Here is a 27099-nt window from a genome sequence, read left to right as displayed (position 1 = left end):
ATTAAAAATAAAGTAAGCTTCTTGGACAATCACAAAGTTTTGAAGGACAACCAAGACCTAGGGCAAGGTTAAATGATAAGCTTCATCTTTTACACAAGGCCACTTCATCAAGACTAGAAGAGGTGGTTATTTTATCTAATGCATAGAAATGAACACAAGAGAGTCAAGGAAATAGAAGAAACAGAGGAATATGTTCCAAACAAGAGAATAAGATAAAACCTCAGTGACAGGGGTGGGGGAGACACCTTACTCTAATGGAGATAAGTAATTTGCCTGATAAAGAGTTCAAAATGATAGTTGTAAAGATGCCCTTTGAACTCAGGAGAAGAATGGTTGAACACAGTAAGAACTTCAACCAAGAGATACAAAATATAAGAAGATACCAAATAGAAGTCACAGAGCTAAAGGATATAATAACTGAACTGAAAGGTACACCACAGCGTTCAGTAGAAGACTAGACAAGGCAGAAGAAAGGATCTGTGAACCTGAAAGCAGAGCAGTGGAATACACCTAAACAGAGCAATAAAAAGAAAAAAGAGTGGGGGGAAAAAGTAAAGAAATATTAAGGGACTTACAGAACAACATCAAGTGGACTAACATTCACATTATAGGGGCCCAAAAGAAGAGAGAAAGGGGCTGACAATTTTTAAAGAAATAATGACTGAAAGCTTCCCTAATTTGGGGAGGGAAACAGACATCCAGATCCAGGAAGCCCAGAGAGTTACAAATAGGATGAACCCAAAGAGACCCCAACAAAGACACATTATAATTTAAACATTGAAAGTTAAACACAAGGAGAGATCTTACAAGCAGCAAGAGAAAAATAACTTCTGTTACATGCAAGATAAACCCCATAAGGCTATCAGTAGATTTTTAAGCAGAAACATTGCAGGTCAGAAGTGAGTGGCACAATATATTCAAAGTGCTGAGAGAAAAAAACTTCCACACAAGAATACTCTGTGCAGCAAAGTTTTCATATAGAATTGAAGGAGAAATCGTTTTCCAGATAAGCAAAAGCTAAAGGGATTCATCATCACAAACTAGCCTTACAAGAAATGTGAAAGTGACTTTTTATGCTGGGCGGGGGGGGGGTGGGGGGGGGAGGTACTAATTAGTAACAAGAAAACATGAAAGAATAAATCTCACTGGAAAGGTAACTGTATGGTAAAGGTAGTGGGTTAGTTACTTATAAAGCTAGTGTGAAGGTGAAAAGACAAAAGTACTAAAAATAAACTAATAATTTCTTAAGGGATGCACAGGAAAAAAAGATGTAAACTATGACATCAAAAACAATGTGCAAGGGGTTAGTAAAAATGTAGCACTTTAGATTGTGATCAACCTTAAGTTATTATCTACTTAAAATACACTGTTACAAGTTTTTGTGTGTAAGCCTCATGGTAACCACAAAGCAAAAAACCTATAGTAGATACATAAAAGATAAGGAAGAAGGAATCTAAGTATGCCACAAAAGAAAGTCAACAAAACAAAGGAAAGAGAGGAGAGAAGAAAGAAACAGAGAAACTACAAACCAGCCAGAATACAGTTAACAAAATGGCGTAAGTACAGCCATACCTCATATCATTGTGCTTCACTTTATTGTGCTTTGCAAATACTACTGTTTTGTTTTTGTTTTTGTTTTACATATTGGAAGGTTTATGGCAACCCTGCATCAAGCAAGTCTGTCAACACCATTTTCCCCATACCATCTCATCTGCTCATTTCATGTCTCTGTGTCACATTTTGGTAATTCTCACAATATTTCAAATTTTCATTATTGCATTTGTTATAGTACTCTGTGATCAGTAACTGCAGCTTGCTGAAAGCTCACATGATGGTTAGCATTATTCACAATGTTTTTTAAACTAAGGTATGTACGACATAATGCTATCACACACTTAATAAACTATAGTACAGTCTAAACAATGTTTATATGCACTGGAAAACAAAAAAATTATGTGATTCATTTTATTGTGATATACAATTTATTGTAGTGGTCTGTAAATGAAACTGTAATATCTCAGAGGTATACTTGTACATACCTATCAGTAATTACTTTAAATGTAAATGGACTAAATTCTCTAATCAAAAAACCAAGTGGCTGGCTGGATTTAAAAAAAAAAAATCCATCTATGTGCTGCTGATAAGAGACTCAACAGATGTGAGGACAAACACACAGACTGAAAGTGAAGGGATGGAAAAGGATATTCTGTGCAAATGGAAACCAAAAGAAAGCAGCGTTGGCTATACTTATATCACACAAAATAGGCTTCAAGACAAGAGCATTACATGAAGAAGAAGTGTTCAATCGAATAAGATGACATAACATTGGTACCTATTTATGCATTCTGCATAGGAGTTGCTGAACATATAAAACAAATAATAACAGAACTAAAGGGAGAAATACACAGCAATACAATAATAGTAGAGGACGTTATTATCCCACTTTCATTAGTGCATAATCCAGACAGAAAATCAAAACGGAAATATCAGCCTTGAACAACACATTCAACCAGATAGAACTTAACAGATATTTACAGAACATCCCATCCAAAATGAACAGAATACACATTCTTCTCAAACACAGGGAACATTCTCCAGAATAGAGAGGTCATGTGTTAGGCCACAGAGCAAGTCTTAAGATTAGTATCATATCAAGGATGCTTGGGTGGCTCAGTCAGTTGAGCTTATGACTTTGTCTCAGGTCATGATCTCTCAGTTTGTGGGTTTGAGCCCCACGTCAGGCTCTGCACTGACAGCTCTGAGCCTGGAGCCTGCTTCAGATTCTGGGTCTTCCTCTCTCTCTCTGCCCCACCCCCACTCATGCTCTGTCTCTCAAGAATGAATAAACATTAAAAAACAATAAAAAAATAAACATTTTAAAAAATTTTAAAAAGAAGATTAATATATCATGCAAATTTTCTGACTGCAATGGTATAAAACTGGAAATCAATGATAAATAGAAAACTGGAAAATTCACAAATATGTGGGGATTAAACAACATGCTACTGAACAACCAAAGCATCAAAAAATAAATTGAAAGACAAATCAACCAGTAACTTGAGACAAATGAGGAGGGAATGGGATGCAGCAAAAACACTTCTAAGATAGAGGTTCATAGCTTAAATGCCTAAATCAACTAACAAGAAAAATATCAAACAATATTACACCCCAAGAAACTAGAAAAAGAAGAAATGAAGCCCAAAGTAGGTAGGTAGAAGGAAATAACAAAGATAAGAACAGAAATAAATGAAGTAGATGGGGCGCCTGGGTGGCTCAGTCAGTTAAGCATCTGACTTTAGCTCAGGTCGTGATCTTGCAGTTCATGGGTTCAAGCCTTGCGTCAGGCTCTGTGCTGACAGCTCACAGTTTGAAGCCTGCTTCATATTCTGTGTCTCCCTCTCTTTCTGCCCCTCCCCTGCTCATGCTCTGTGTCTGTCTGTCTGTCTCTCTCTCTCTCAAAAATGAATAAGACATTTAAAAAAAAGAAAGAAATGAAATAGAGATTACAATAACAATAGAAAAGATCAATGAAACTAAAAGCTGGTTCTTTGAAAAGATAAAATTAACTGCAGGATACAAAATCAATATTCAAAAATCTCTTGTGTGGCTGTACATTAACAGCAGTCTGAAAGAGAAATTAAGAAAACAATCCTATTTGGAATTACATCAAGAAATAAAAATACTTAGCAATAAATTTAACCAAGGAGGTAAAAGACTGCTACATTAAAACTATAAGATATTGATGGAAGAAATAGAAGAAAACATAAATAAATAGAAAGATATTCCACACCCATGGGTGAAAAGAATTAACATTATTGGGGCGCCTGGGCGGCTTCGTCAGTTAAGCATCCGACTACAGCTCAGGTCATGATCTCATGGTTCGTGAGTTTGAGCCCCGCGCCGGGCTCTGCGCTGACAGCTCGGAGCCTGGAACCTGCTTCGGACTCTCTCTCTGCCCATCCCCTATTTTCACTCTGTCTCTCTTTCTCTCTCAAAAATAAATAAACACTTAAACATTTTTTTTAAAGAATTAACATTGTTAAGATGACCATACAACTCCAAGAAATCTACACTTTCAGTGCAATCTTTATCAAAATTCTGATGCCATATTTTGCAGAAATAGAACAAACAATGGTAAAGTTTGTGTAAAACCATAAAAGACCTTAAATAGCCAAAGCAATATTGAGAAAGAAGAACAAAGCTGGAGGCTTCACATTATCTGATTTTAAACTACATCACAGAGCTATAGCGATCAAAACAATATGTTGGCATAAAAATAGATATAGAGGGGTGTCTGGGTGGCTCAGTTGGTTGAGTATCCAACTCTTGATTATGGCTCAGGTCATGATGTCACAGTTTGTGAGACTGAGCCCCAAGTTGGGCTCTGCACTGACAGTATGAGTCCTGCTTGGGATTCTCTCTCTCTCTCTCTCTTTCTCTCTCTCTCTCTCTCTGCCCCTCCACCCCCCTCTCAAAATAAATAAACGTTTAAGAAAAGGGGCACCTGGGTGACTCAGTCAGTTAAGCATCTGACTCTTGGTTTCAGCTTAGGTCAGAATCTCATGGTTCATGTGCTGACAGCACAGAGCCTGCTTGGGATTCTCTGTCTCCCTCTGTCTTCCCTTCCCCTGCTCTCTTTCTCTCTCTCAAAATAAATAAATAAACTTCAAAATACATATATAGAGAGGGATGCCTGGGTAGCTCGGTTGTTTGAATGTTCAACTTTGGTCAGGTCATGATCTCACAGGTCATGAGTCTGAGCCCCAAATGTGCTCACTTCTGTCAGTGCAGAGCCTGCTTCAGATCTTCTGCCCCCCTCTTTCTCTGCCCCTCCCCTGCTTGTGCTCTCTCTCTTGCTCTCTCTCTCTCTCTTAAAAATAAATTAACAACATTAAAGAAAACAACACAGAGATTGATGGAACAGAATAGAGAGCCCAGAAATAAACCCATGCATATATGGTCAATTAATTTGCAACAAAGGAGCCAGGAATATACAATGGGAAAAAGACAGTCTTTTTAATAAAAGGTGTTGTGAAAACTGGATAGCCATATGCAAAAGAATGAAACTAGACAAGTATCTTATACCATATACAAAAATTAACTGAAAATGGATTAAAGTCCTGAATAAAAGACTTGAAACCATAAAACTCTGAGAAGAAAACACAGGCAGTAAGTTCCTTCACATTGGTCTTGGCAATGACTTTTTTTTAAACTGACACCAAAAGCAAAGGCAACAAAGACAAACATAAACAAATGGGACTACAACAGACTAAAAATATTTTTCACAGTAAAGGAAATCATCAATAAGATGAAAGGGCAATGTACCGAATAGGTGAAAATATCTACAAACCATGTATCTCATAAGGGGTTAACACCCAAAATATATAAAGAACTCATACAACATACAACATAAAATAGGAAAAAGCAAACAATTTGATTTAAAAATGAGAAGAAGATTTAAATGGACATTTTTCCAAAGAAGATCTACGGATTGCCAACAGGAACATGAAAAAGTGCTCAGTGTCACTAATCATCAAGGAAATGCAAATCAAAACCACAATGAACTCACTTCACACCAGTTAGAATGCCTATTATCAGAAATGAGAGAGGATAAACAGCGACTGACACCACAGAAACACAAAGGATCATAAGAAAATACTGTGAAAAAGTATATGCCAACAAACTGGACAGCCTGGAAGAAATGGATAAATCTAAATAATCTTCCAAAGCTAAACAAGGAAGAAATAGAAAATCTGAGCAGACCAATTAAAAGTAACAAAATTGAATTGGTAATCAAAAACTATCACAGAATAAAAGTCCAAGACCAGATGTATTCCCATAATGAATTTTACCAGACATTTAAAGAAGAGTTAATATCTATTCCCCTCAAATTCTTCCCGAAAATTGGAGAAGGAAAGCTTCTAAATACATTCTATGAGGCCAACATTACCCTGATACCAAAAACAGACAATGACACCACAAAAAAATAAAACTACAGGCCAATATGCATGATGAACATAGATGGAAAATCCTCAACAAAATATTAGCAAACTGCATAAAACAATACATTGAAAGATCACTCACCATGATCAAATGGGATTTATTCCCAGGATGCAAGCATGGTTCAATATCTGTAAGTCAATCAATGTCATAAATGACATCAAGAAAATGAGGGGGAAAATTATATGATCATCTCGGTAGATGCAGAAAAAGCATTTGACAAGATTCATGATAAAAATTTTCAACAAAATGGGATTAGAGGGAACATACCTCAATATAACAAAGGCCATATAGGAAAACCCCACAGCTAACATTATACTCAATGGTGAAAAACTGAAAGCTTTTCCTTTAAGGGCAGGAACAAGACAAGGTTATCCACTCTCACCACTTTTATTCAACCTAGTACTGGAAGTCCTAGCCACCCACAGCAATAAGACAAGAAAAAGAAACAAGATGCATGCATATTGCTAAAAAAAGAAAAAAAAAGGGTGGGGGGCGCCTGGGTGACTCAGTCGGTTGAGCGTCTGACTTCGGCTCAGGTTATGATCTTGCTGTCCATGAGTTCGAGCCCCGCGTCGGGCTCTGTGCTGACAGCTCAGAGCCTGGAGCCTGTTTCACATTCTGTCTCCCTCTCTCTGCCCCTCCCCCCACTCATGCTCGGTCTCTCTCTCTCTCTGTCAATAATAAATAAACACTAAAAAAATTTTTTTAAAAAAGTTAAACTGTCACTATTTGCAGACCACATGATACTTTATAGAGAAAATCCTAAAGACTCTACCAAAAAGCTACTAGAAGTAATAAACCACTTCAGTAAAGTCACAGGATACAAAACTAATATGCAGAACTCTGTGCTATTTACTAACAACAAAGTAACGACTTTATTGTTAGTACTAACAGTAAAGTCCCAGAAAGAGAAATTTGAAAAACAACACCACTTTCAATTGCATCAAAAGTAATAAAGTACCTAGGAATAAACTTAACCAAAGAGGTGAAAGACGTGTACTCTGAAAACTATAAAACGCTGATGAAAGAAATTGAAAATGACACAAACAAATGGAAAGATATTTAATTCTCATGGATTGGAAGAATTAATATTGTCAGAATATCCATATTATCCAAAGCAATCTGCAGATTCAGTGCAATCCCTATCAAAATACCAATAGCATTTTTCACAAAACTAGAACAAATAATACTAAAATTTGTATGGACCCACAGAAGACCCTGAATAGCCAAAGCAATCCTGAGAAAGAAGAGCAAAGCTAGAGGTATCACAGTTTCAGATTTCAAAATAATACTACAAATCTGTAGTAATCAAAATAGAATGATACTGGCAGAAAAATAAACACATAGATCAATGCAACAGGATAGAAAGCCCATAAATAAACCCACATTTCTATGATCAATTAATCTATGACAAAGGATGCTGGAATATACAATGGGGAAAAGATAGTCTTTTCAATAAATGGTGTTGGGAAAACCAGACAGCTTCATGTATAAGAATGAAACTGGACTACTTTTAGCAACATACAAAAAAAAAAAAAAAAAAGAAAAAAACTCAAAATGGATTAAAGACCTAAACACGAGACCTGAAACCATAAAAATCCTAGAAGAGAAAGCACACAGGCAGTAATTTCTGTGACACTGAGTATACCAACAGTTTTCTAGATATGTCTCCTAAGGCAAGTAAGACAAAAACAAAAATAAACTATTCGTACTACATCAGAATTAAAAGCTTTTGCACAGCAAAGGAAACTATAGAAGTAAAAGACAACTACTAAATAGGAGAAGATGTTTGCAAATGATATACCTGATAAGGTGTTAATACCCAAAATATATAAAGAACTTATATGACTCAACCCCACAAAAACCCCAAAAACAAATAATCTGATTAAAAGTGGGCAGAGGGGTACCTGGGTGACTCAGTTGGGTGAGCATCTGACTTTTGATTTTGGCTCAGGTCATGATCCCAAGATTGTGGGATCAAGCCTCCCATTAGGCTCCATGCTGAGCGTGGAGCCTGCCTAAAACTCTCACTCTCTTCCTCTGCCCCTCTCCCCCACTTGCTCTCTTTCTCTTAAAAAAAAAAAAAAGTATTAAAAAATGGGCAGAGAAGCTAAATAGACATTTTTCCAAGGAAGATGTGCAGATGGCCAACAGAGACATGAAAAGATGCTCAACAACACTCATCATCAGGGAACTGCAAATCAAAACCACAATGAGATATCACTTCACATCAGTTAGAATGGCTAAAATCAAGAAGACAAGAAACAGTAAGTATTAATAAGGATGTGGAGAAAAAGGAACACTTTTGCACTGTTGGTGGGAATATAAATTGACACAGCCACTGCAGAAGAGTATGGAGATCCATCAAAAAATTAAAAATAGAAATACCATATGATCCAATAATTCCACTACTGTTTACTCAAAGAAAATGAAAACACTAACTCAAAAAGGTATATGCCTCTCTGTGTTTATTACAGCATTGTTTACGATAGCCAAGACATGAAGCAACCTAAGTATCCATCAATAGATGAACTGATAAAGACAATGTGATACGTACACACCCACAAACACACAAAATGGAGTTTTACACAGCTATAAGAAAGGATGAGATTGTGCCATTTGAGACAGCATGGATGGACCTAGAGGGTATAATGCTAAGTGAGGTAAATTAGACTGAGAAAGACAAATACCATATGACTCCACTCAAAATGGAATCTAAAACAAGTGAATAAGCAAATAGAGGTATTCTAGACATAATATTTCATCCATAAGTATTTTAGTATGTATGTTAAAATGTTAAGATTCTTAAATTTTATTATTATTTTTACTTCCTTAAGTAATCTATACACCCACTGTGGGTATCAAACTCACGACTCTTGAGATCAAGAGTTGCATGCTCTAAGGGCGCCTGGGTGGCTCAGACAGCTGGGCGTCTGACTTCAGCTCAGGTCATGATCTCACCACTCATGAGTTTGAGCCCTGTGTCAGTCTCTGTGCTGACAGCTCAGAGCCTGGAGCCTGCTTTGGATTCTGTGTCTCCCTCTCTCTCTGCACCCACCCCCTCTCCTTCAAAAATAAATAAACATTTTAAAAAAGGCAACCCTAAAACTCTTTACATACATACATACATACATACATACATACATACCATAGCCAAGGCAATTAGACAAGAAAATGAAATAAAGACATCCACATTGGAAAGGAAAAAAAATAAATTACCTCTATTTGCAGATGACATGATTAATATAAAAACCCCTAATGAATCCACTAAAAAATTATTAAAACTACTGAGTTTAGTAATTTCATATGGAAATTCACTTGGAATTTCACAGGGAAATTCAAGAAAAAAAGAATAGACAAGACATTTTTGAAAAAGAACAATGTTGGAAGACTCACAGTTCCTGACTTTAAAACTTAACTATAAAGCTGCAGCAATTGAGGGGTGCCTGGGTGGCTCAGTTGGTTGAGCATCTGACTCTTGGTTTTGGCTCAGGTCATGACCTCATGGTTCATGGGTTCGAGCCCCACATCTCTCTCTACACTGACAGAGCCTGCTTTTTTTCTTCTTTACTTATTCCACTTATAGTCTCTTAGTTTTTCTGCCTCTCTTCAATGCCTTTTTTTCAGTTTTTATTCACATATAATTTCCCACCAGTAACTTTTAATTTAATCTTCATTTCCCTTATCATCATCCATTTCATGTGCTGGTTTAGTCAACTCTTATTTCTATTTGTGTTTCATTTTCTGTTCCTAGCTTATGAATTTACTTTATTTCAATTCCAGTATAGTGTTATATTTCAGTTTCAGGTGTACAACATAGTGATTCACCTACTCAATGAATTTATAACTCAAGATTTTTCTTTCTCATCACCAAATGCTTGTTTGATATTTAATTCAGTTAAATATCAGTTTGCAGTTTTCTTCTGCTTTTTGTTTGTTTGTTTTTTTAAGGGAATTTAATGAACTGAAATGTTTTTATTTTTACTTTCTATTCTCCTATAGTAGCTTTTTATAGGTAAAGTCTGATTATATCTTTGAATTTTATGGACAGTTTGGCAGCCTAAGTTGGTTTGAAACATTCCTAGATAAACTTCTCTCATTGTAGCAAAGTGCAGTTTCTTTAACTGATGGCATTTTGTTGGTAGTGTTGCATTTTCTTGGTTGTTTGGTTTGGTTTTTTGACTCACCTGATCCTAAACTTCCCCTCTTGATTCTTCCCTTCACCACTTACTCTCCGAAGGGTGTTTCCCTTTCCTGTATCTTCTCTCCTGAAGTGACACCTTTCTGAGGGTCTCACGTGCTTTTAATTCCTGTCCTCATAGTTCTGTGGTCTCCCAGGAGGTTTTTTCCTATTATATTTTTGCACCTAGGGAGTGCTTTCTCTCTCTGTGGGTGACTTGAATTCAATCTTAACCTTTTGTTTCCTGTCTTTTCCCTGCAGTGTTTCAGAAGCCCCCTCACTCTCCGCAATGGATTATGATAGGAGCTTGAGTGAGAGCTCTGCTGAAGATAGTTGGTTTTGCTACTTACAGATCTACTTGACATATATAGTATGCTTTGTCTTCTTGCTTTGCTGTGATGTAGACTTTTCTGGGTTTTATTTGTTGATCTGTGTGTTTTTTTGGAAATGTGTGGAGAGAGTCAAACTTAGGTGGCCACCATTACCTGGGCTAACCATAATCCCCCCCACCCCTCATGCTTTGATACACTGTCAGATTACAGGAGTTAGCAACTATATCCTTTTTTTATACCCACCATGCAGAGACATGGTTCGGCAAAAACTTCTCATGTAATACTTAGCCTCAGTCCTTATGCTGATGTCTCCGCAGTCATTTTGATGGCCTGAAGCTCTTCTTCTAGCAGAGTCTTGAGGAAGGGCTCATAAGAGTAATATTACCTGAATGACTTTATGGTCATAAGAGCTTATTTATGGATTTGATATCTAAAAGTTGGTGTATCTGGATATAAAAAGTATTGGCTTCTGTTTTATTTCTGTTACTTTGTTGTCTCTGACATAAAGTGTTGCTTCCAAAACATCTGGTGAAAATATGATTTGCTTTCCTTTATGAATAATATGTATGTTGGTTGTTGTTGTGGTTGTTCTTGTTGTTTTGGTCACAATCCCCAAACTGTTTCTTTTTAAGCCCAGTGCTTTTATTAATATAGCTCCTGGTTGTTTTTATTTTTTAAATCATTCGTAATTGTTTTTCATAGATATGAGCTGTGCCTTTTTAATATGTTGTTTCAAGTTATTTTATTTCACATATTACTCTTGACTTAGAGTTAGTGTTGATGTTACTGTTATGTTCCAAACATCTTGGTTTTCTTCTTCAGGATCTCCCAACTATACATACATCGGATTTTCTTTGCCTATCTTTTATATTTGCCACTTATTCTTGAATTACTTTTTATCTCTTTTGTTCTTAAAAAGCTGTTCATCTCAAGGCCTTATCTATTGCTTATTCACAGTTGTGTTTTTTCTAAACACATTTGGTTTATTTCTGAAATGACTTTTTCTTTTATTTCTATATTTTTCCTGAGTTCTAGCTTATTTATGAATTTCAAATTCTGATTTATACTTTTCTTTCATAACTTCTATCATTTCCTTATTTATTTTGCCTCATTTTGAAATAGTAGATGTATCAGCCAGTGTTCTCACAGAGAAACGGAACCATTTTAGAATTTATACATACTTATGTTAAGAGATTTATTTTAGGGAACTGGCTCCTGTGACTGTGGGAACTTGCAACTCTGAAATCTTTAGGTCAGGCCAGCAAGCTGGAAATTCAGTCAAGAGTTAATGCTGCAGTGTTGAAGCAGAATTTCTTCTCCAGGAAACCTCCATTTTTTTCTGAAGGTTTCCAACTGATGGAAGAGGCCCCATCCACATTATTAAAGGCATTCTCTTTTACTTAAAGTCAACTGACTATAGATATAAGCCACATCTATAAAATATCTTCACAGATAAACCTAGGTTTGATTAAATAACTGTGTACTGTAATCTAGCCAAGTTGATACATAAGGCTAACACTCATATTAAGTTACAGCGTTCATTTATACATTGTGTATGTTCTTACAATTATTCTGCCTCATATTTTCTTTTTCGTGTAATAACTATGTGAAATTAGACTGTGATCCTTTTTCTGTTGCTTTTTTTTTTTTTTTTTTTTTTTTTTACATGAACTTAATTTTCCTGATCTTTAAGGAGGGTGGGTCAAAATAACTTTTCTAACTTCATGGCTGTAGAGTTACCTCTTCTGTTGTTTTGTAAAGTATCCAAAAAATGAGGCTAATACTTTCTGAGATCTCCAGCTTCTATTTCCCTCTCTCATTTATCTGTAGCTTCTCTTTCCTTTGTCTTTATTGTCCCTTTCCAACTCTATTGGGATTCTTTTCCCTGTATTTTTCATTACAGATCCTTGTCCTAGAAGGTATCTTTGGGTCCTTGGTTTAGGGTTCGTAGGTCCTAGCTTCTCGTGCTCTTTCAGACATTATCATGGACTTCATGGACTTACTTAAAAATGGAAAGTGCAACAACCCCTCTGGTTAGAGTTGCTGTCCTTGAAATGTCCTGCCGTGGTTTCCACTGAATACCTATCACTGATTTAGGTGGTTCTTCCCTTCTAAGGTCTACCATATTTGCTTTCTTTTGCTTCCTTATGCTCATACATGTGAGTCTGGTTGTTTTAGCTGGTTTGTTCTAACCCACTTATATTTGGGGATTTTGACGGATACTTTGTCACCAAGTTTTATTATTGGCATTGTCCAGTGTTGTTTGTTTTATTGGTACCATCCTAATTGTTCTGTCTCTGCTTATAAGGAAATTTGGGTAGATTGAAAAACTACATCACCACTAACCCTTCACAATTTGTTTTCTTTTTTAAACTCTTCTTTTTCCCTCTTTTTAAATAGCCTTCCTTCTACTATTTTGGGTTTTCTCTGTTGTTATTTTATTAGCATCTTCTACTGAAAACAGAGTTTATTCACTTTCAACCTACCTTATTTCTTTTGTATATATTGAAGGATATAAATTTCATTTTAGGAGTTATTTTTACTATATGCTACATTTTGATAACATTGAATGTTTTATTGTTTATTTATACATATTTTGTAATTTCCTTTGTGATTCCTCCTTTACTCCATGAATCACTCAGAAGTAAAGTTTGGGCTTTCTATTTTAAGAATTATATGTATCCTAAGATTTTCTTCTATCTTTATGAGAAATTCTAATTTTATTTCATTAATATCAAAAGCATAGTATGTGTGATAACAATTCTTTGAGATTGGCTAAGACTAATTTTGTAAATAAGGTCAATTTTGATTAAATGTTCTATGTAAGATTGGAAAGAATATGTTTTATATTGGTAAATTTTAGGAAGTGTGTGTGTGTGTGTGTGTGTGTGTGTGTGTGTGTGTGTGTATCTTTTACAGGTTTATCTGTAGTTTGAGAAAAGTGTATCAAAAATATACCACAGTATTTGTGACTTTTAAATTTTTTCCTAGTAATTCTATCAAATTTTGCTTTATATAATCTACAGGTTTAAGGCAATCTCTATCAAATGCCAACACCATTTTTCACAAAACTAGAACAAATAATACTAAAATTTGTATAGAACTACAAAACACCCCAAGTAGCCAAAGTGATGTTGAGAAAGAACAAAACTGGAGGTATTACAATCCCAGATATCAAGCTACACTACAAAGCTGTAGTAATCAAAACAGTATGGTACTGGCACAAAAATAAACATAAAGATCAACGGAACAGAATAGAAAAGCCAGGAATAAACCAATTAATCTATGACAAAGGAGGCAAGATTATACAGTGGGGAAAAGGTAGTGTCTTCAACAAATGGTGCTGGGAAAACTGGGCAGCAACATGCAGAAGAATGAAATGGGACCACTTTCTTATACCACATATAAAAATAAGCTCATAATGGATTAGAGACCTAAATGTGGGACCTAAAACCATAAAAATTCTAGAAGAGATCACAGGCAGTAATGTCTCTGACATCAGCCACAGCAACATTTTTCTAGATATGTCTCCTAAGGTAAGGAAAACAAAAGCAAAAATAAACTATGGGAACTCTATCAGAATACAAAGCCTTTGCACAGCACAGAAAACAATCAACAAAACAAAAAGACAACCTACTAAATGAGAGAAGATATTTGCAAAAGATATATCTGATAAGGGGTTAATATCCAAAACATATAAAGAGCTTATGCAACTCAATACACACACACACACACACACACACACACACACACACACACACACACACAATCCAATCTAAAAATGGGCAGAAGACCTGAACAGACTTTTTTTCCAAAGACCTACAGATGGCCAACAGAGATGTGAAAAGATGTTCAACATCACTCATCATCAGGGAAATGCAAATCAAAACCATGATGAGCTATCACCTCACACCTGTCAGAATGGCTAAAATAAAAAACACAACAAACAACAAAGATGGGTGAGAATGTATAGAAATAGGAACCCTTGTGTACTGTTGGTGGGAATGCAAACTGGTTCAGCCACTATGGAAAAGAGTATGGAGATACTTTAAAAAATTAAAAACAGAAATACCATATGATCCAATAATTCTACTACTGGGTATTTATCCAAAGAAAATGAAAACACTAATTCAAAAAGATGTATGCATCCCTTTGTTTATTGAAGCATTATTTACAACAGCTAAGATACAGAAGCAACCTAAGTTCTCTATCAATAGATCAATGGATAATGAAGATTGCTTATCAGTAGATGAATGGATAAGGAATACACACACACACACTTACGCACACACAAACACACACACACACACACAGGAATATTACATAGTCATACAAAAGGATGAGATCATGCCATTTGAAACAACATGGGTGGGCCTAGAAGGTATGTTAAAGTGAAATAAGTCAGATTGAGAAATAAGTCATAGGATTTCAGTCATATGTAGAATCTCAAGAAACAATGACAGCAACAACAAAAAATAAACAAAACACAGAATCAGACCTATAAATACATAAGACAAAATTATGGTTGCCAGAGGGAAGGTTGGCAGGCTGGGCAAAATGAGTACAGGGGAGTGGGAGATACAGGCTTCTAGTTATGAAATGAATGAGTCAGAGGAATGAGACACAGCATAAGGACTTTGTCAATGATATTGTAATAGCAGTATATGGAGACAGATGGTGGCTACACTTGTGGTGAACGGAGCATTAATGTAAGAACTTGTGGAATTGCTATGCTGTATACCTGAAACTAATGTAACATTGTGTGTCAACTAAAATTTAAACATTTTTTTCTTTACGTATTTCAGGGTTAGGTTATATCTTCTGGTGATTTTTTTCTCTTTTTTCTTATACACTGTCACTGATCCTATCACTTCAAACTTATGACGTAGTTGGTATCATAATCCCCTTTTTACAAGCAAAGACACTGATACACTCTTTGCACACATATATCTACATGAAATGTGTACACATTATAAAACTGTTACTCTAAAGGTGAAATGATGTCCCAACGCTGGCTGAAGTAGACCAATGTTGAGACTGAGACTGATGATATTAGGATGTGGATCAGTATCCTTCAAAAGAGGAAAGAAAGAACTTACAAATGAAAGAATGTGAAGCAGAAAAAAAAAGAAATAAGGAAAATGTGACTGATGAAAGTGATAGTGACAGTCAGTGATCCGTGAATAGTAGGACCTCAGAATTCACCATGTCTTGTTTTTAAGTGTAGGATCTTGTCTCATCCATTTTTCTTTATCCTCAGAATCTGCTGGAGTACAATCACCTGCCAGACACTTGAGAGATTATTATTATTATTATTATTATTATTATTTTACTACAAAAATTTTAATGCCTATTTATTTTTTAGAGAGAGGCACAGAATTGAGTAGGGGAGGGGCAGAGAGAGAGGGAGATACAGACTCCGAAGCAGACTCCAGGCTCGGAGCTGTCAGCACAGAGCCCAATGCGGGGCTCAAACCCACAAGCTGTGAGATCCTGACCTGAACCAATGTCAGATGCTTAACTGACTGAGCCCCCCAGGTGCCCCTATTATTAATATTTTAAGTGTTTATTTATTTTTTAGGGAGAGAGAGCAGGGGAGGGGCAGAGAGAAAGGGGGACAGAGAATCCCAAGCAGGCTCTGCGCTGACAGCAGAGATCCCAATGCGGGGCTGTAACTCACAAACCACAAGACCATGACCTAAGCCGAAGCTAGCCCCTCAACCAACTGAGCCACCCAGGTGCGCTGATCATTTTTGAAGTAAAATAAGAATCTTATAGGGTTCTTTTATTAATTTATTTTCAAGTTAGTTAACATACAGTGTAGACTTGGCTTCAGGAGTAAAACCCAGTGATTCATATTTTACGTATGACACCCAGTGTTCATCCCGAAAAGTGCCCTCCTTAATGCCCGTCACCCATTTAATCCACCCCCAACCCCCACTCCAGCAACCCTCAGATTGTTCTCTGTATTCAAGAGTGTCTTATGGTTTGCTTCCCTTTATGTTTATCTTATTTTTCCTTCCCTTCCCCTATGTTCATCTGTTGAGTTTTTCAAATTCCACATGAGTGAAATCATATGATATTTGTCTTTCTCTGACTTAATTTGCTTAGCATAATACCCTCTAGTTCCATCCACATTGTTGCAAATGGCAGGATTTCATTCTTTCTCATCATCAGGCAGTATTCCATTCTTCATCCATTCATCAGTTGATGAACATTTGGGCTCTTTGCATAATTTGGTTATTGTTGTTGATAGCACTGCTATAAACATTGGGTGCATGTACCCCTTCGAATCAGCACTCCTGTATCCTTTGGATAAATTCTGGTAGTGCAATTGCTGGTTCTATTTTTTAATTTTTTGAAGAACCTCCATACTGTATTCCAGAGTGGATGCACTGGGTCGCATTCCCACCAACAGTGCAAAAGGGTTCCCCTTTCTCCACATCCTTGTTGTTTCATGAGTTGTTAATTTTGGCCACTTTGACTGATGTGAGGTGGTATCTCACTGTGGTTTTGATTTGTATTTCCCTGATGATGAAGGATGTTGAACATCTTTTCACCCCTTTGCTGTGCAGAAGCTTTTTATCTTGATGAGGTCCCAATAGTTCATTTTTGCTTTTATTTCCCTTGCCTCCTGAGACATGTCAAGTAAGAAGTTGCTGTGGCTGAGATCAAAGAGGTTGGTGCCCGTTTTCTCCTGTGGGATTTTGATGGTTTCCTGTCTCACATTTAGGTCTTTTATCCACTTTGAATTTATTTTTGTATATAGTGTAAGAAAGTGATTTAGTTTCATTCACCTTCATGTTGTTGTCCAGTTCCCCCAGCACCATTTGCTAAATAAAGATAGTGTCTTTTTCCATTGGATACTCTTTCCTGCTATGTAGAAGATTAGTTGGCCATACATTTGAGGGTCCATTTCTGAGCTCTCTATTCTATTCCACTGACCTATATGTCTGTTTTTGTGCCAATACCATACTGTCTTGATGATTACAGCTTTGTAATACATCTTGAAGTCCAGGGTTGTGATGCCTCCAGCTTTGGTTTTCTTTCTCAACATTACTCGGGCTATTAAGGGTCTTTTGTGGTTCCACACAAATTTTAGGATTGTTTGTTCTAGCTCTGAGAAGAATGCCGGTGCAATTTTGACTGGGATTGCATTGAATGTATAGATTGCTTTGGGTAGTATCAGCATTTTAACAATATTTGTTTTTCCAACCCATGAGCACAGAATGTTTTTCCATTTCTTTGTGTCTTCTTCAGTTTCTTTCATAGCTTTCTGTGGTTTTCAGCATGCAGATCTTTTACTTCTTTGGTTAGGTTTATTCCCAGATATTTTATGGGTTTTAGTGCAATTGTAAATGGGATTGATTCCTTGATATCTCTTTCTATTGCTCCATTATCAGTGTATAGAAATGCAACCAATTCCTGTGCATTGATTTTATATCCTGAGATTTTGGCGAATTCCTATATCAGCTCCAGCAGTTTTTTGGTGGAGTCTTTCAGATTTTCCAGGTAGAGTACCATGTCATCTGCAAAGAGTGAAAGTTTGACTTCTTCTTTGCCAATTTGGATGACTTTTATCTCGTTTTGTCGTCTGATTGCTGAGGCTAGGACTTCCAACACTACGTTGAACAACAGTGGCAAGAGTGGACATCCCTCTCATATTTCTGATCTTCGGGGGAAAGCTCTCAGGTTTTCTCCACTGAAGATTATATTAGCTGTGGGCCTTTCATATGTGGCTTTTATAATGTTAAGGTGTGTTTCTTCTATCCCGACTTTCTTGAGGGTTTTTATCAAGAAACGATGCTGTATTTTGTCAAATGCTTTTTCTGCATCTGTTGACAGGATCATATGGTTCTTATCTTTTCTTCTATTAATGTGGTCTATCATGTTGACTGATTTGTGAATATTGAACCAGCCCTGTAGCCCAGGAATGAATCCCACTTGATTGTGGTGAATAATTCTTTTAATGTACTGTTGAATTCAGTTTGCTAGTATTTGTTGAGAATTTTTGCATCCAGGTTCATCAGGGATACTGGCCTGTGATTCTCCTTTTTAGTGGAGTCTGTCTGTTTTGGGAATCGAGGTAATGCTGGCTTCATAGAATGAGTCTGGAAGCTTTCCTTCCATTTCTATTTGTTAGAACAGTTTGAGAAGAATGGGTATTAACTCTGCCTTAATTGTCTGGTAGAATTCTCCTGGGAAGCCATTCTGGCCAGGAATCATTTTGGGGGAGATTTTTGATAACCGATTCAATTTCTTTGCTGGTTATGGGTCTGTTCAAATTTTCTATTTCTTCCCATTTGAGTCTGAGTAGTGTGTGAGGGTCTAGGAATTTGTCCATTTCTTCTAGATTTTCCAGCTTATTGGCACATAATTTTTCATAGTATTGTCTTCTAATTGTTTGTATTTCTGTGGTGTTGGTTGTGATCTTTCCTCTTTCATTCATGATTTCATCTATTTCGGTCCCCTCTCTTTTCTTTTGAGAAGTCTGGCTAGAGGTTTATCATTTTTGTTTATTCTTTCAAAAAACATTCATTGATCTGTTCTACTGTTTGTTTTTTTTGTTTGTTTTGACTCTACATTGTTTATTTCTGCTCTAATCTTTATTATTTCCCCTCTTCTGCTGGCTTTGGGCTTTATTTGTTGCTCCTTTTCTAGCTTCTTTAAGTGTAAGGTTAGGTTGTGTATGTGGGACCTTTCTTGCTTCTTGAGATAGTCTTGAATTGCAATGTATTTTACTTTTAGGACTGTCTTTGCTGTATCCTAAAGGATTTGGACTGTCATATTTTCATTTTCATTTGCTTCCATGTATTTTTAAATTTCTTCTTTAATTTCCTAGTTAGCCCCTTCATTCTTAATTAGGATGTTCTTTAACCTCCATGTATTTGGAGGCTTTCCAAAAATTTTTCCTGTGGTTGATCTCAAGTTTCATAGCATTGTGATCTGAAAATATGCATGGTATGATCTCAATCTTTTTGTACCTATTTGAGGGCATTTTCTGACCCAGTATGTGATCTGTTTTGGAGAATGTTCTATGTGTACTTGAGAAGAATGTGTATTCTGCTGCTTAAGATGAAATGTTCTGAATATATCTGTTAAGCCCATTTGGTCCTATGTGTCATTCAGAGCCATTGTTTCCTTACTGTTTTTCTGCCTAGATGATCTGTTCCATTGTTGTAAGTGGAGTATTAAAGTCTCGTGCAATTATGGTATTATTACCCAAAAGTTTGCTTATGTTTGTGATTAACTGATTTATGTATTTGGGTGTTTCACATTGGGGGCATAAATATTTACAATTGTTAGCTCTTCTTGATGGATAGACCCCTTAATTATGGTATAATGTTTCTTCATCTCTTGTTACAGTGTTTGTTTTAAAATCTAGTTTGTTTGATATAAGTATGGCTACTCTGGCTTTCTTTTGACATCTGTTTGCATGACTGCTGTTTCCTCACCCCCTCACTTTCAAACTTCAGGTGTCCTCTGGTCTAAAATGAGTCTCTGGTAGGCAGAATATAGATGGATCTTGGTTTTTTATCCATTCTGATACCCTGTGTTTTCTGATTGGGGCATTTAGTCCATTTACATTCCAAGTGATTATCGAAAGATATGGATTTAGTGCCATTGTGCTATCTGTAGATTGCATGTTTGTTGTGATGTCTCTGGTTCTTTGTAGTCTTTGCTGCTTTCCACTCACAGAGTCCCCTTTAGGATCTCTTACAGGGCTAGTTTAGTGGTCACAAACTCCTTTAGTTTTTGTTTGTCTGGGAAAGTCTTTATCTCTCCTTCTGTTCTGAATGACAGCCTTGCTGGATAAAGGATTCTTGACTACATATTTTTCCTATTCACTCCCTTCTGGCCTGCCAAGGTTCAGTAGACAGGTCTGCTACCAACCTTATGTGTATTACATTGTAAGCTAAGGACCTTTTGTCCCTGGCTGCTTTCAGAATTCTCTCTTTATCTTTGTATTTTGCCAGTTTCACTATGCTACGTCGTGGTGTTGACCTGTTTTTGTTGATTTTGAAGGGAGTTCTCTGTGCCTCTGGGACATGGATGCCTGTTTCCTTCCCCAGATTAGGGAAGTTCTCAGCTATAATTTGTTCAAATAAACCTTCCGCCCCTTTCTCTTGCTTTTCTTCTTCTGGAACGCCTATGTGATGGATATTGTTTCATTTCACAATCATTTAGCTCTCGCATTCTCCCCTCGTGATCTAGTAATTTCCTTTCCCTCTTTTTTTTCAGCATCATTTTCCATAATTTTATCTTCCCTTTCACCTACTCTTTCCTCTGCTTCTTCCATCCTTGCTGTCACTGTATCTAGTTTATTTTGCATTTCATTTATAGCATTTCTTAATTCATCATGCCTAGTCCTTAGGTCTTTGATCTCTGCAGCAATAGATTCTCTGTTGTCTTCTATGCTTTCTTCAAGCCCATCTATTAGTCCTATGACTATTATTTTAAATTCTTGTTCAGATATATTGTTAATATCTGTTTTGAGCAATTCTCTAGCTGTGATTTCTTCCCAAATTTTGTTTTGGGGAAGAATTCTTCTGTTTCATCATTTTGGCTAATTTCTGTCTTTTGCATGTTTTAGTAGCTTGTTATGTGTCTGCACCTGTAAGTACTACTATATTAAAAAGGGGTCATTCACTGTTGAGGGCCTGGCACTTCAGGAAGTGTTTTTGGTGTATGTTGCATGCACTCTATTGTGTTTTGGCTGCTCTATCCCACTGGTCAGTCCTCTGTAGAGGTCCTCCTTGCTTGTAGTGCTGGAGTGTTTGGACCTTCCACCAGGTGGGCTTTGATTTGTTTGTTGAAGTAACTGTGGAAAAAAGGAAAGAGGTAGGGGGGAGGCCTGATCCCATAAAAAAAGAAAAATGAAAGGGGAGAAAAGAAGACCAAACAGAGAATCAAAAAACTATAAGGCTTAAATCCAGAGAAAAAGAAAGGAAAATAAAGGAGAAGAGATAGAAAAGATATAAAAAGAATAAAGTAAAAATGCCTGAACAGACTATATATATATATTAAGAATTGACCACAAACAATTCAGAAGCTATGAGCCTTATTCCAATATAAAAAAAGTAGAGGGTAAAAAGAAAAAGAGAAGAAAAAAAAAGAAAAGAGAAACGAAAAAGACAACCAGACAGGCAAACAACAACAATAACAACAGCAACAAACAGTTGTCTGTTGGTGCCAGGGACAGGTGGCTGTGCTGGTCTGGAGGAGAGGCTGGCTGCATTGGCTCAGTGTCAGTCTTGTTCCAGTAGGTGTGCAGTTACCAGGGGCAGGGTTTGGTGTAAGTGTCCCGCCTCCCCTGGGGGCCGCTGTGCTTCTCTCTGAAGCCCCACTGTGTTGGTGATGGGGAGAAAACTGGCGACACCCCAATCTCTCCTTCCCACGCCAGGTTGTCTCAAACCCCTGTTCAGGCAGCCCTCACAGGATAGCGAGGGCATTCAGCTTGACCTGTTCCTCACGGTTCTCCAGCACCTTCTAGGTGCCCAGTTGGGATTCAAAACCCAATGTCTTAAAGGACCCCCCACACAGCATGGATCCTGTTCTGATGTAGAGCCACTCCACTCTGCTGATAAAAGGCTGATAAAAGACTGGGTGCCTGGGTGGCTCAGTCAGTTGGGCTTCTGACTTCGGCTCAGGTCATGGTCTTCCAGTTCTTGGGCTTGAGCCCCACATTGGGCTCTCTCCTGTCAGCACAGACCCGGCTTCGGATCCTCTGTCCCCGCCCCCCCTGCCCCTCCCCTGCTTGTGCTCTCTCTGTCTCAAAATAAATAAATAAACTAAAAAAAAAAAAAAAAAAAAGGCCTTTGGCTGGCACCTGCAGGGTCTTTGTCATTGGGGAGGCAATAAACCCTTTTCCCAAAGTACTCTGGAAAGGGGACTGTTTTCCAGTATCCCCCAGAGATCCGTGTACCAGGCTATGCGCTCCAGGGGGAGGTTCCTCCTCCACAGGAACACCCAGCGGCTCCTGGCTTAGCTTCGGAGAAAGTCGGCGAAAGTAGTGCACTTCTGAAACCTCCGAGTTTCAGCTCCTAAGGCTGTTTGCAAAATAGAAACTGGCACTCTCTGTATTTCTCATTCCCCCATCTGTGGTCTGGAGAGGTTTTCCTTTTGTGCCAACTGAGTACTGACTTTTACAACCCCTCTCTCTTTCACTCCCTTTTGTCTCTGCACAGAAAGCGTTCCCTCCCTTCCATGCCTCTGCCATTTTCTCTCCACCACTCCATATACATGCACCTCCATCCCACCACGCTGCCTCTCTCTGTCCCTGGAGGTTCTTCTGGCACTCTGCAGATCCATTTCTTGGGTGGTCCAAGTGATCTCTCCTCAATACAGCTGTGTTTGAGGGACCAGGGCAATCCCAGTCCCCCTACTTCCCTGTCGTCTCAACTCCACAAAGAAGCTTAGAGTTTTTAAGGGAGACTACTGAAGTGTCTTGGAAAAGCTACATTGCCTTTCCTTTGTCGTATTACTTTGTACAATTTTAAAGCAATAAAATGTTTAGTCATTCTTTCTTTCAATGATAAGGACACAGAAAATTCAACCCTGCCTCTGAATACTGAGGTAAAAATTCTGGGGCAGACTTTTTGTTTGAACTATTGTACCTTCTTTTTTAGATTACGTTAGAGTATGAAGGAACATCATTTCTTGAGTGGAGTGTGCCAGGAACTTGTTCAGTGAAAAATAAAAGGTAAGATTTTTGCTGCTGATGTCAATATAATGTGTGTATTTACCCATAAAAAAGTATTCATATAGTGCAGACAGTCAGATTTAAGGTGGTGATTGAATGTAAATTTCTTCCCATTAAATAGATGTGAGAAGAAAGACAAGATCTCTTTGAAAATAGGATATGGGGTGCCTGGGTGATTCAGTCTGTTAAGCATCCAACTTCGGCTCAGGTCATGATCTCAAGGTTCATGGGTTTGAGCCCCGCACTGGGCTCTGTGCTGACAGCTCAGAGCCTGGAGCCTGCTTCGGATTCTGTGTCTCCCTCTTTCTCTGCTCAACCTCTCTCTCTTTCTCTCTCTCTCTGTCTCTTTCACTGTCTCTCAAAAATGAATAAACATTAAAAAAATTTTTTTAAAGAAAATAGTATAAAAGTAAAATATGCTGTATGTTTTATTTTTCTTATTAGCATACAATTAATGTTTTTAGGCTTAAAAAGTAGGGAATTTTTCCTAACCTTGTATGCTTATTTATCTTTCTGTTCTTTTTAAATACTAGCTCACCAAGGACAGAGCTGCGTTGTTCTTCTCCTGGTGTTCAGACTATAAGACCAATTGTTGTGGGCCCAGTAAGTTGATTTTAATGATAACTTATTAAATCTTGAGTAATTATCTCTGTTACACTTTATTTCCCATATTTTGAGCTTTCAACCTAATTTAATCTGTTTTAAATAGTATGTGTTAATCATAGATAAGAGGTATTTTTAAGTTATTATCAATAGGGCATTAACTTCCAGATATATCTCATAGAAAATGATGTTATGAAATGGTATGTGATTTTACCTTAGCCTTTTTGTCAATAAGTATGTGAAAGCCTCAGTTACCACCTTCCTGGTAACAATACTCCCCAATGAGTGGGTCTCACATCATACACTTTTATAACAATTCCCTGGATTAAAAGCCATTTCTAGCAAGTTTGTTTTTACTATATTTTCTTCAATTCGAGAAAGCATTTGCGAATGCAAATACGTAAGAATGATGTTGAATCCTCTCTGGGTTACAAAAAAAAAAGAAAAAGTTAAGCATCAAAAACATTGACTCTCTACTAATTAGTAACAGGTACCGGCCAGGCATTCATAGCTGATATTCCCACGCAAGTGTGTCTAAAGCCACTGCCATAGAGACTGCGTGTGACAAAATTTGACTATATTTTGGGGCTTATGCCTTCTTCTTGATTTCTAATCTTTATTTTCAGAGAACAAGTAGAGTGATGCAGGAGAGGCCAAATGAATATTAATTCATTTTTTCAAAACTCGTAGATTGAAAAGTATTTCAACTTGAGGTTTTTGAGTTTATGAATATTTACCAGTTTCATGGACACAATTCTGAGGAAGTAAAGGCTTACTCCTTTTCCTTTTGTTGTGTGTTAGAAGCCCAAATGTGCAATGTTACATACACACAAATACATGCATAGAGAAGAGTATCTTTGTCGTTTACGGATAGTGCCATCAGATCTTATAACCTTCAAGGATGTACACGTGACTTTAGAAATACATTCAAAAACACTCAGATATAACAATCCAAAATGTCTCCAGGCATTGCCAGTGTACCCTGGTGAGCAAAATCATCTCTGATTCAGAACCATCATGGAAGAAAATGAATTGAATTGCATTTCAGTGAGTAAGACTGTCCAGGAAAACTCACTATTTCCCTTTATACACTCACAGAGAGCATTCTGTTACCACATGAAGTATAAGGGGTTGGTTTCCTTACTGACTAATTCTCTGATACCAGCTGACTGTCTTACAATTCTAAGTTCTGGCATTTTCTACATGGAGTTAACTTCCCATCCACAAGGTTAAGGGCTCAGTCCCACAAGACTGCTCCACTTCGGATGTCAACTGCAAGTCCCAGTTTGTCACGTGTACTCGTGACTGACTGTCCATAAATCCAGGTTCCCGCAACCTTCTCCTCAGGGTCAATAATTTGCTAGAACAGCTTGCAGGACTCAGGGAAATGCATTTATCAGTTATAATAAAAGATATGATAAAGGATACAGATGAACAGCCAGAGAAGAGCCACATAAGGCAAAGTCTGGAAGGGCCCTGCGCACAGGAGCTTCCGACCCCATGGAGCTGGGTTGTGTCACCCTGCCAGCACATGGACATGTTTACCAACCTGATTTTTATGGGGCTTCATCGCATAGGCATGATTGATCATTAACTCATTTTCTAGTCCTTCTCCCCCCTCCAAAGGGTGGGAGGTTGAGGTAAAAGTTCCAAGCTTCTAATCATGGCTTGGGCTTTCTAGTGACCAGTTCCCATCCTGGATCCCACCCCGAGTCGCCTCATTAGAACAAAAGGGATTGAGGATCTCTGTGTCAGACCCTCCCATCATTCAGGAGATTATAAGAGTTGTAGGAGCTCTGCATCAGGAACTGCGGTCAAAGACCAAAGATTAGCAGGAACTGGGTGCAAAGACCAATACATAACAAATTTGTCACTCATGATAGTGAATTTGTAATTACAGAGAATAGCTACAGAATTGAACTAGTATTACATGAATATTTGTTAGTTCTATTCCAAAATTTGTTCATTATACTTCCTCTCATCTTAGATCACTAATTTAGTGCCTCTGTGACTTTTCTGCCTGTATCCAAATTTGTATTTAAAGCTACCTTAATTTCCTTTTAGGATTCAGAAGAAGAACGCAATTTGTCTGTGCAAAGTTCTCATATCTGCTTCCTGTGGTATTATAGAGTTATGTAAGTGAGGCAATGTTGAATACAAAGATAATTAATGCTTTTTAAGAATAATTAGATTTAACTTTTAATTAACCACAGATGGATTATCTACATTATACTTTTCACATAAGCTTGCACTCACCAATCAAGATATCCTCAAATAAAATGCCAAACTAATATTGGGAAACAAACAATAAAAATAACAATAGCAACCACTATTTGAACATATATTTCTAATGTTCGTACTTGATGTAAATTATCTCTCTCACTTTTTATAACAAACAGAAATGCAGGTATTGTTATCTTTATTTTATAAATGAGGACATATAAGCTTGGGTAGGTTAAATAACTCAGATAATAATACACAGCTACTAATAACTAGCATTGGGATTTGACGCTGGTTTTTCAGACTACAGGGCTCTTTTAATTCCATTATATACATAGTTTCTCCAACCCATATTAACCTGAGAGTGAATGAAAATAACTAAAAAGAGAAAACTGGCACAGGAGAAAATAATTAACTGCATTAGAAAATCATCTGATAAGTTAAAACCATCAATGAATCAGAATATTTTTCAGTGCAACAGTCAAGGCAATACCCTAAGCCCTGAATAGGATACAGGGAACTGCCTTATGTGGCCCCTGCTCCCCAGAGGACTCAACAGCCTCGCATTTCATTGGCCACAGGGATTACTTGAGGACTGACACATAACCCAGGCAGTCGCCGGCAGAATACTCGTGTCTTCTGTAGAGCGGAAGTGGTTGTTGCCGATAGTTGTCTTGGTTCACGTGGTCCCTTAGAAGTCAGATGGCTCTGCAGTGTAAATGAAATTTTTGGACTAGAAGCCCTGATAACTAGATTTTAGCAAGCCCTTCAAGGAGTGCACGTTCCATTCCTCTCAGAAATACTGCCACCTTCCCAGACTCTTACCAAGAAGCAAGGATGGAGTCTCTGCTACTCCTGAACCTGACAGCGTTCTGTCCTAGTTGCAGATTTCAGATATGCCAATCACCAGCTTTCTCCTGTGGGTTTGAAACCAACTGAGAAACAGACAAAGGCTAATTTGGAGATAAAAATTCCCTGTACAGCAGAATTGGAGAACAGAACCTTCCTCTCTGGCCACATGGGTTATTTTCTGCTTCCTCCAAGCAGAGACCAGGGGG

At 37.4% G+C, this 27099-nt stretch overlaps 1 protein-coding gene across 3 annotated transcripts in view; it reads left to right on the top strand.

Moving 5' to 3' along the window:
• Positions 1 to 27099, top strand: part of CATSPERE (catsper channel auxiliary subunit epsilon) — a 194203-nt gene that overhangs the window by 4485 nt on the left and 162619 nt on the right. For all 3 annotated transcript variants that reach the window (XR_006213984.1, XM_042976315.1, XM_042976316.1), the window contains exons 3-5: positions 23145 to 23218; positions 23752 to 23821; positions 25886 to 25956. Coding sequence is in view for 2 of the 3 variants with exons in the window: in XM_042976315.1 (XP_042832249.1) it covers positions 23145 to 23218; positions 23752 to 23821; positions 25886 to 25956 (215 nt within the window). In the remaining variant the exon portion in view is untranslated. The remainder of the gene's footprint in view (positions 1 to 23144; positions 23219 to 23751; positions 23822 to 25885; positions 25957 to 27099) is intronic.

The sequence above is a fragment of the Panthera tigris genome, chromosome F3 (genome assembly GCF_018350195.1).
Source record: "Panthera tigris isolate Pti1 chromosome F3, P.tigris_Pti1_mat1.1, whole genome shotgun sequence".
NCBI lineage: Eukaryota > Metazoa > Chordata > Mammalia > Carnivora > Felidae > Panthera > Panthera tigris.
The sequence above is the reverse complement of the archived record's forward strand: the minus strand, read 5'-3'. Positions and strand labels throughout refer to the sequence as shown.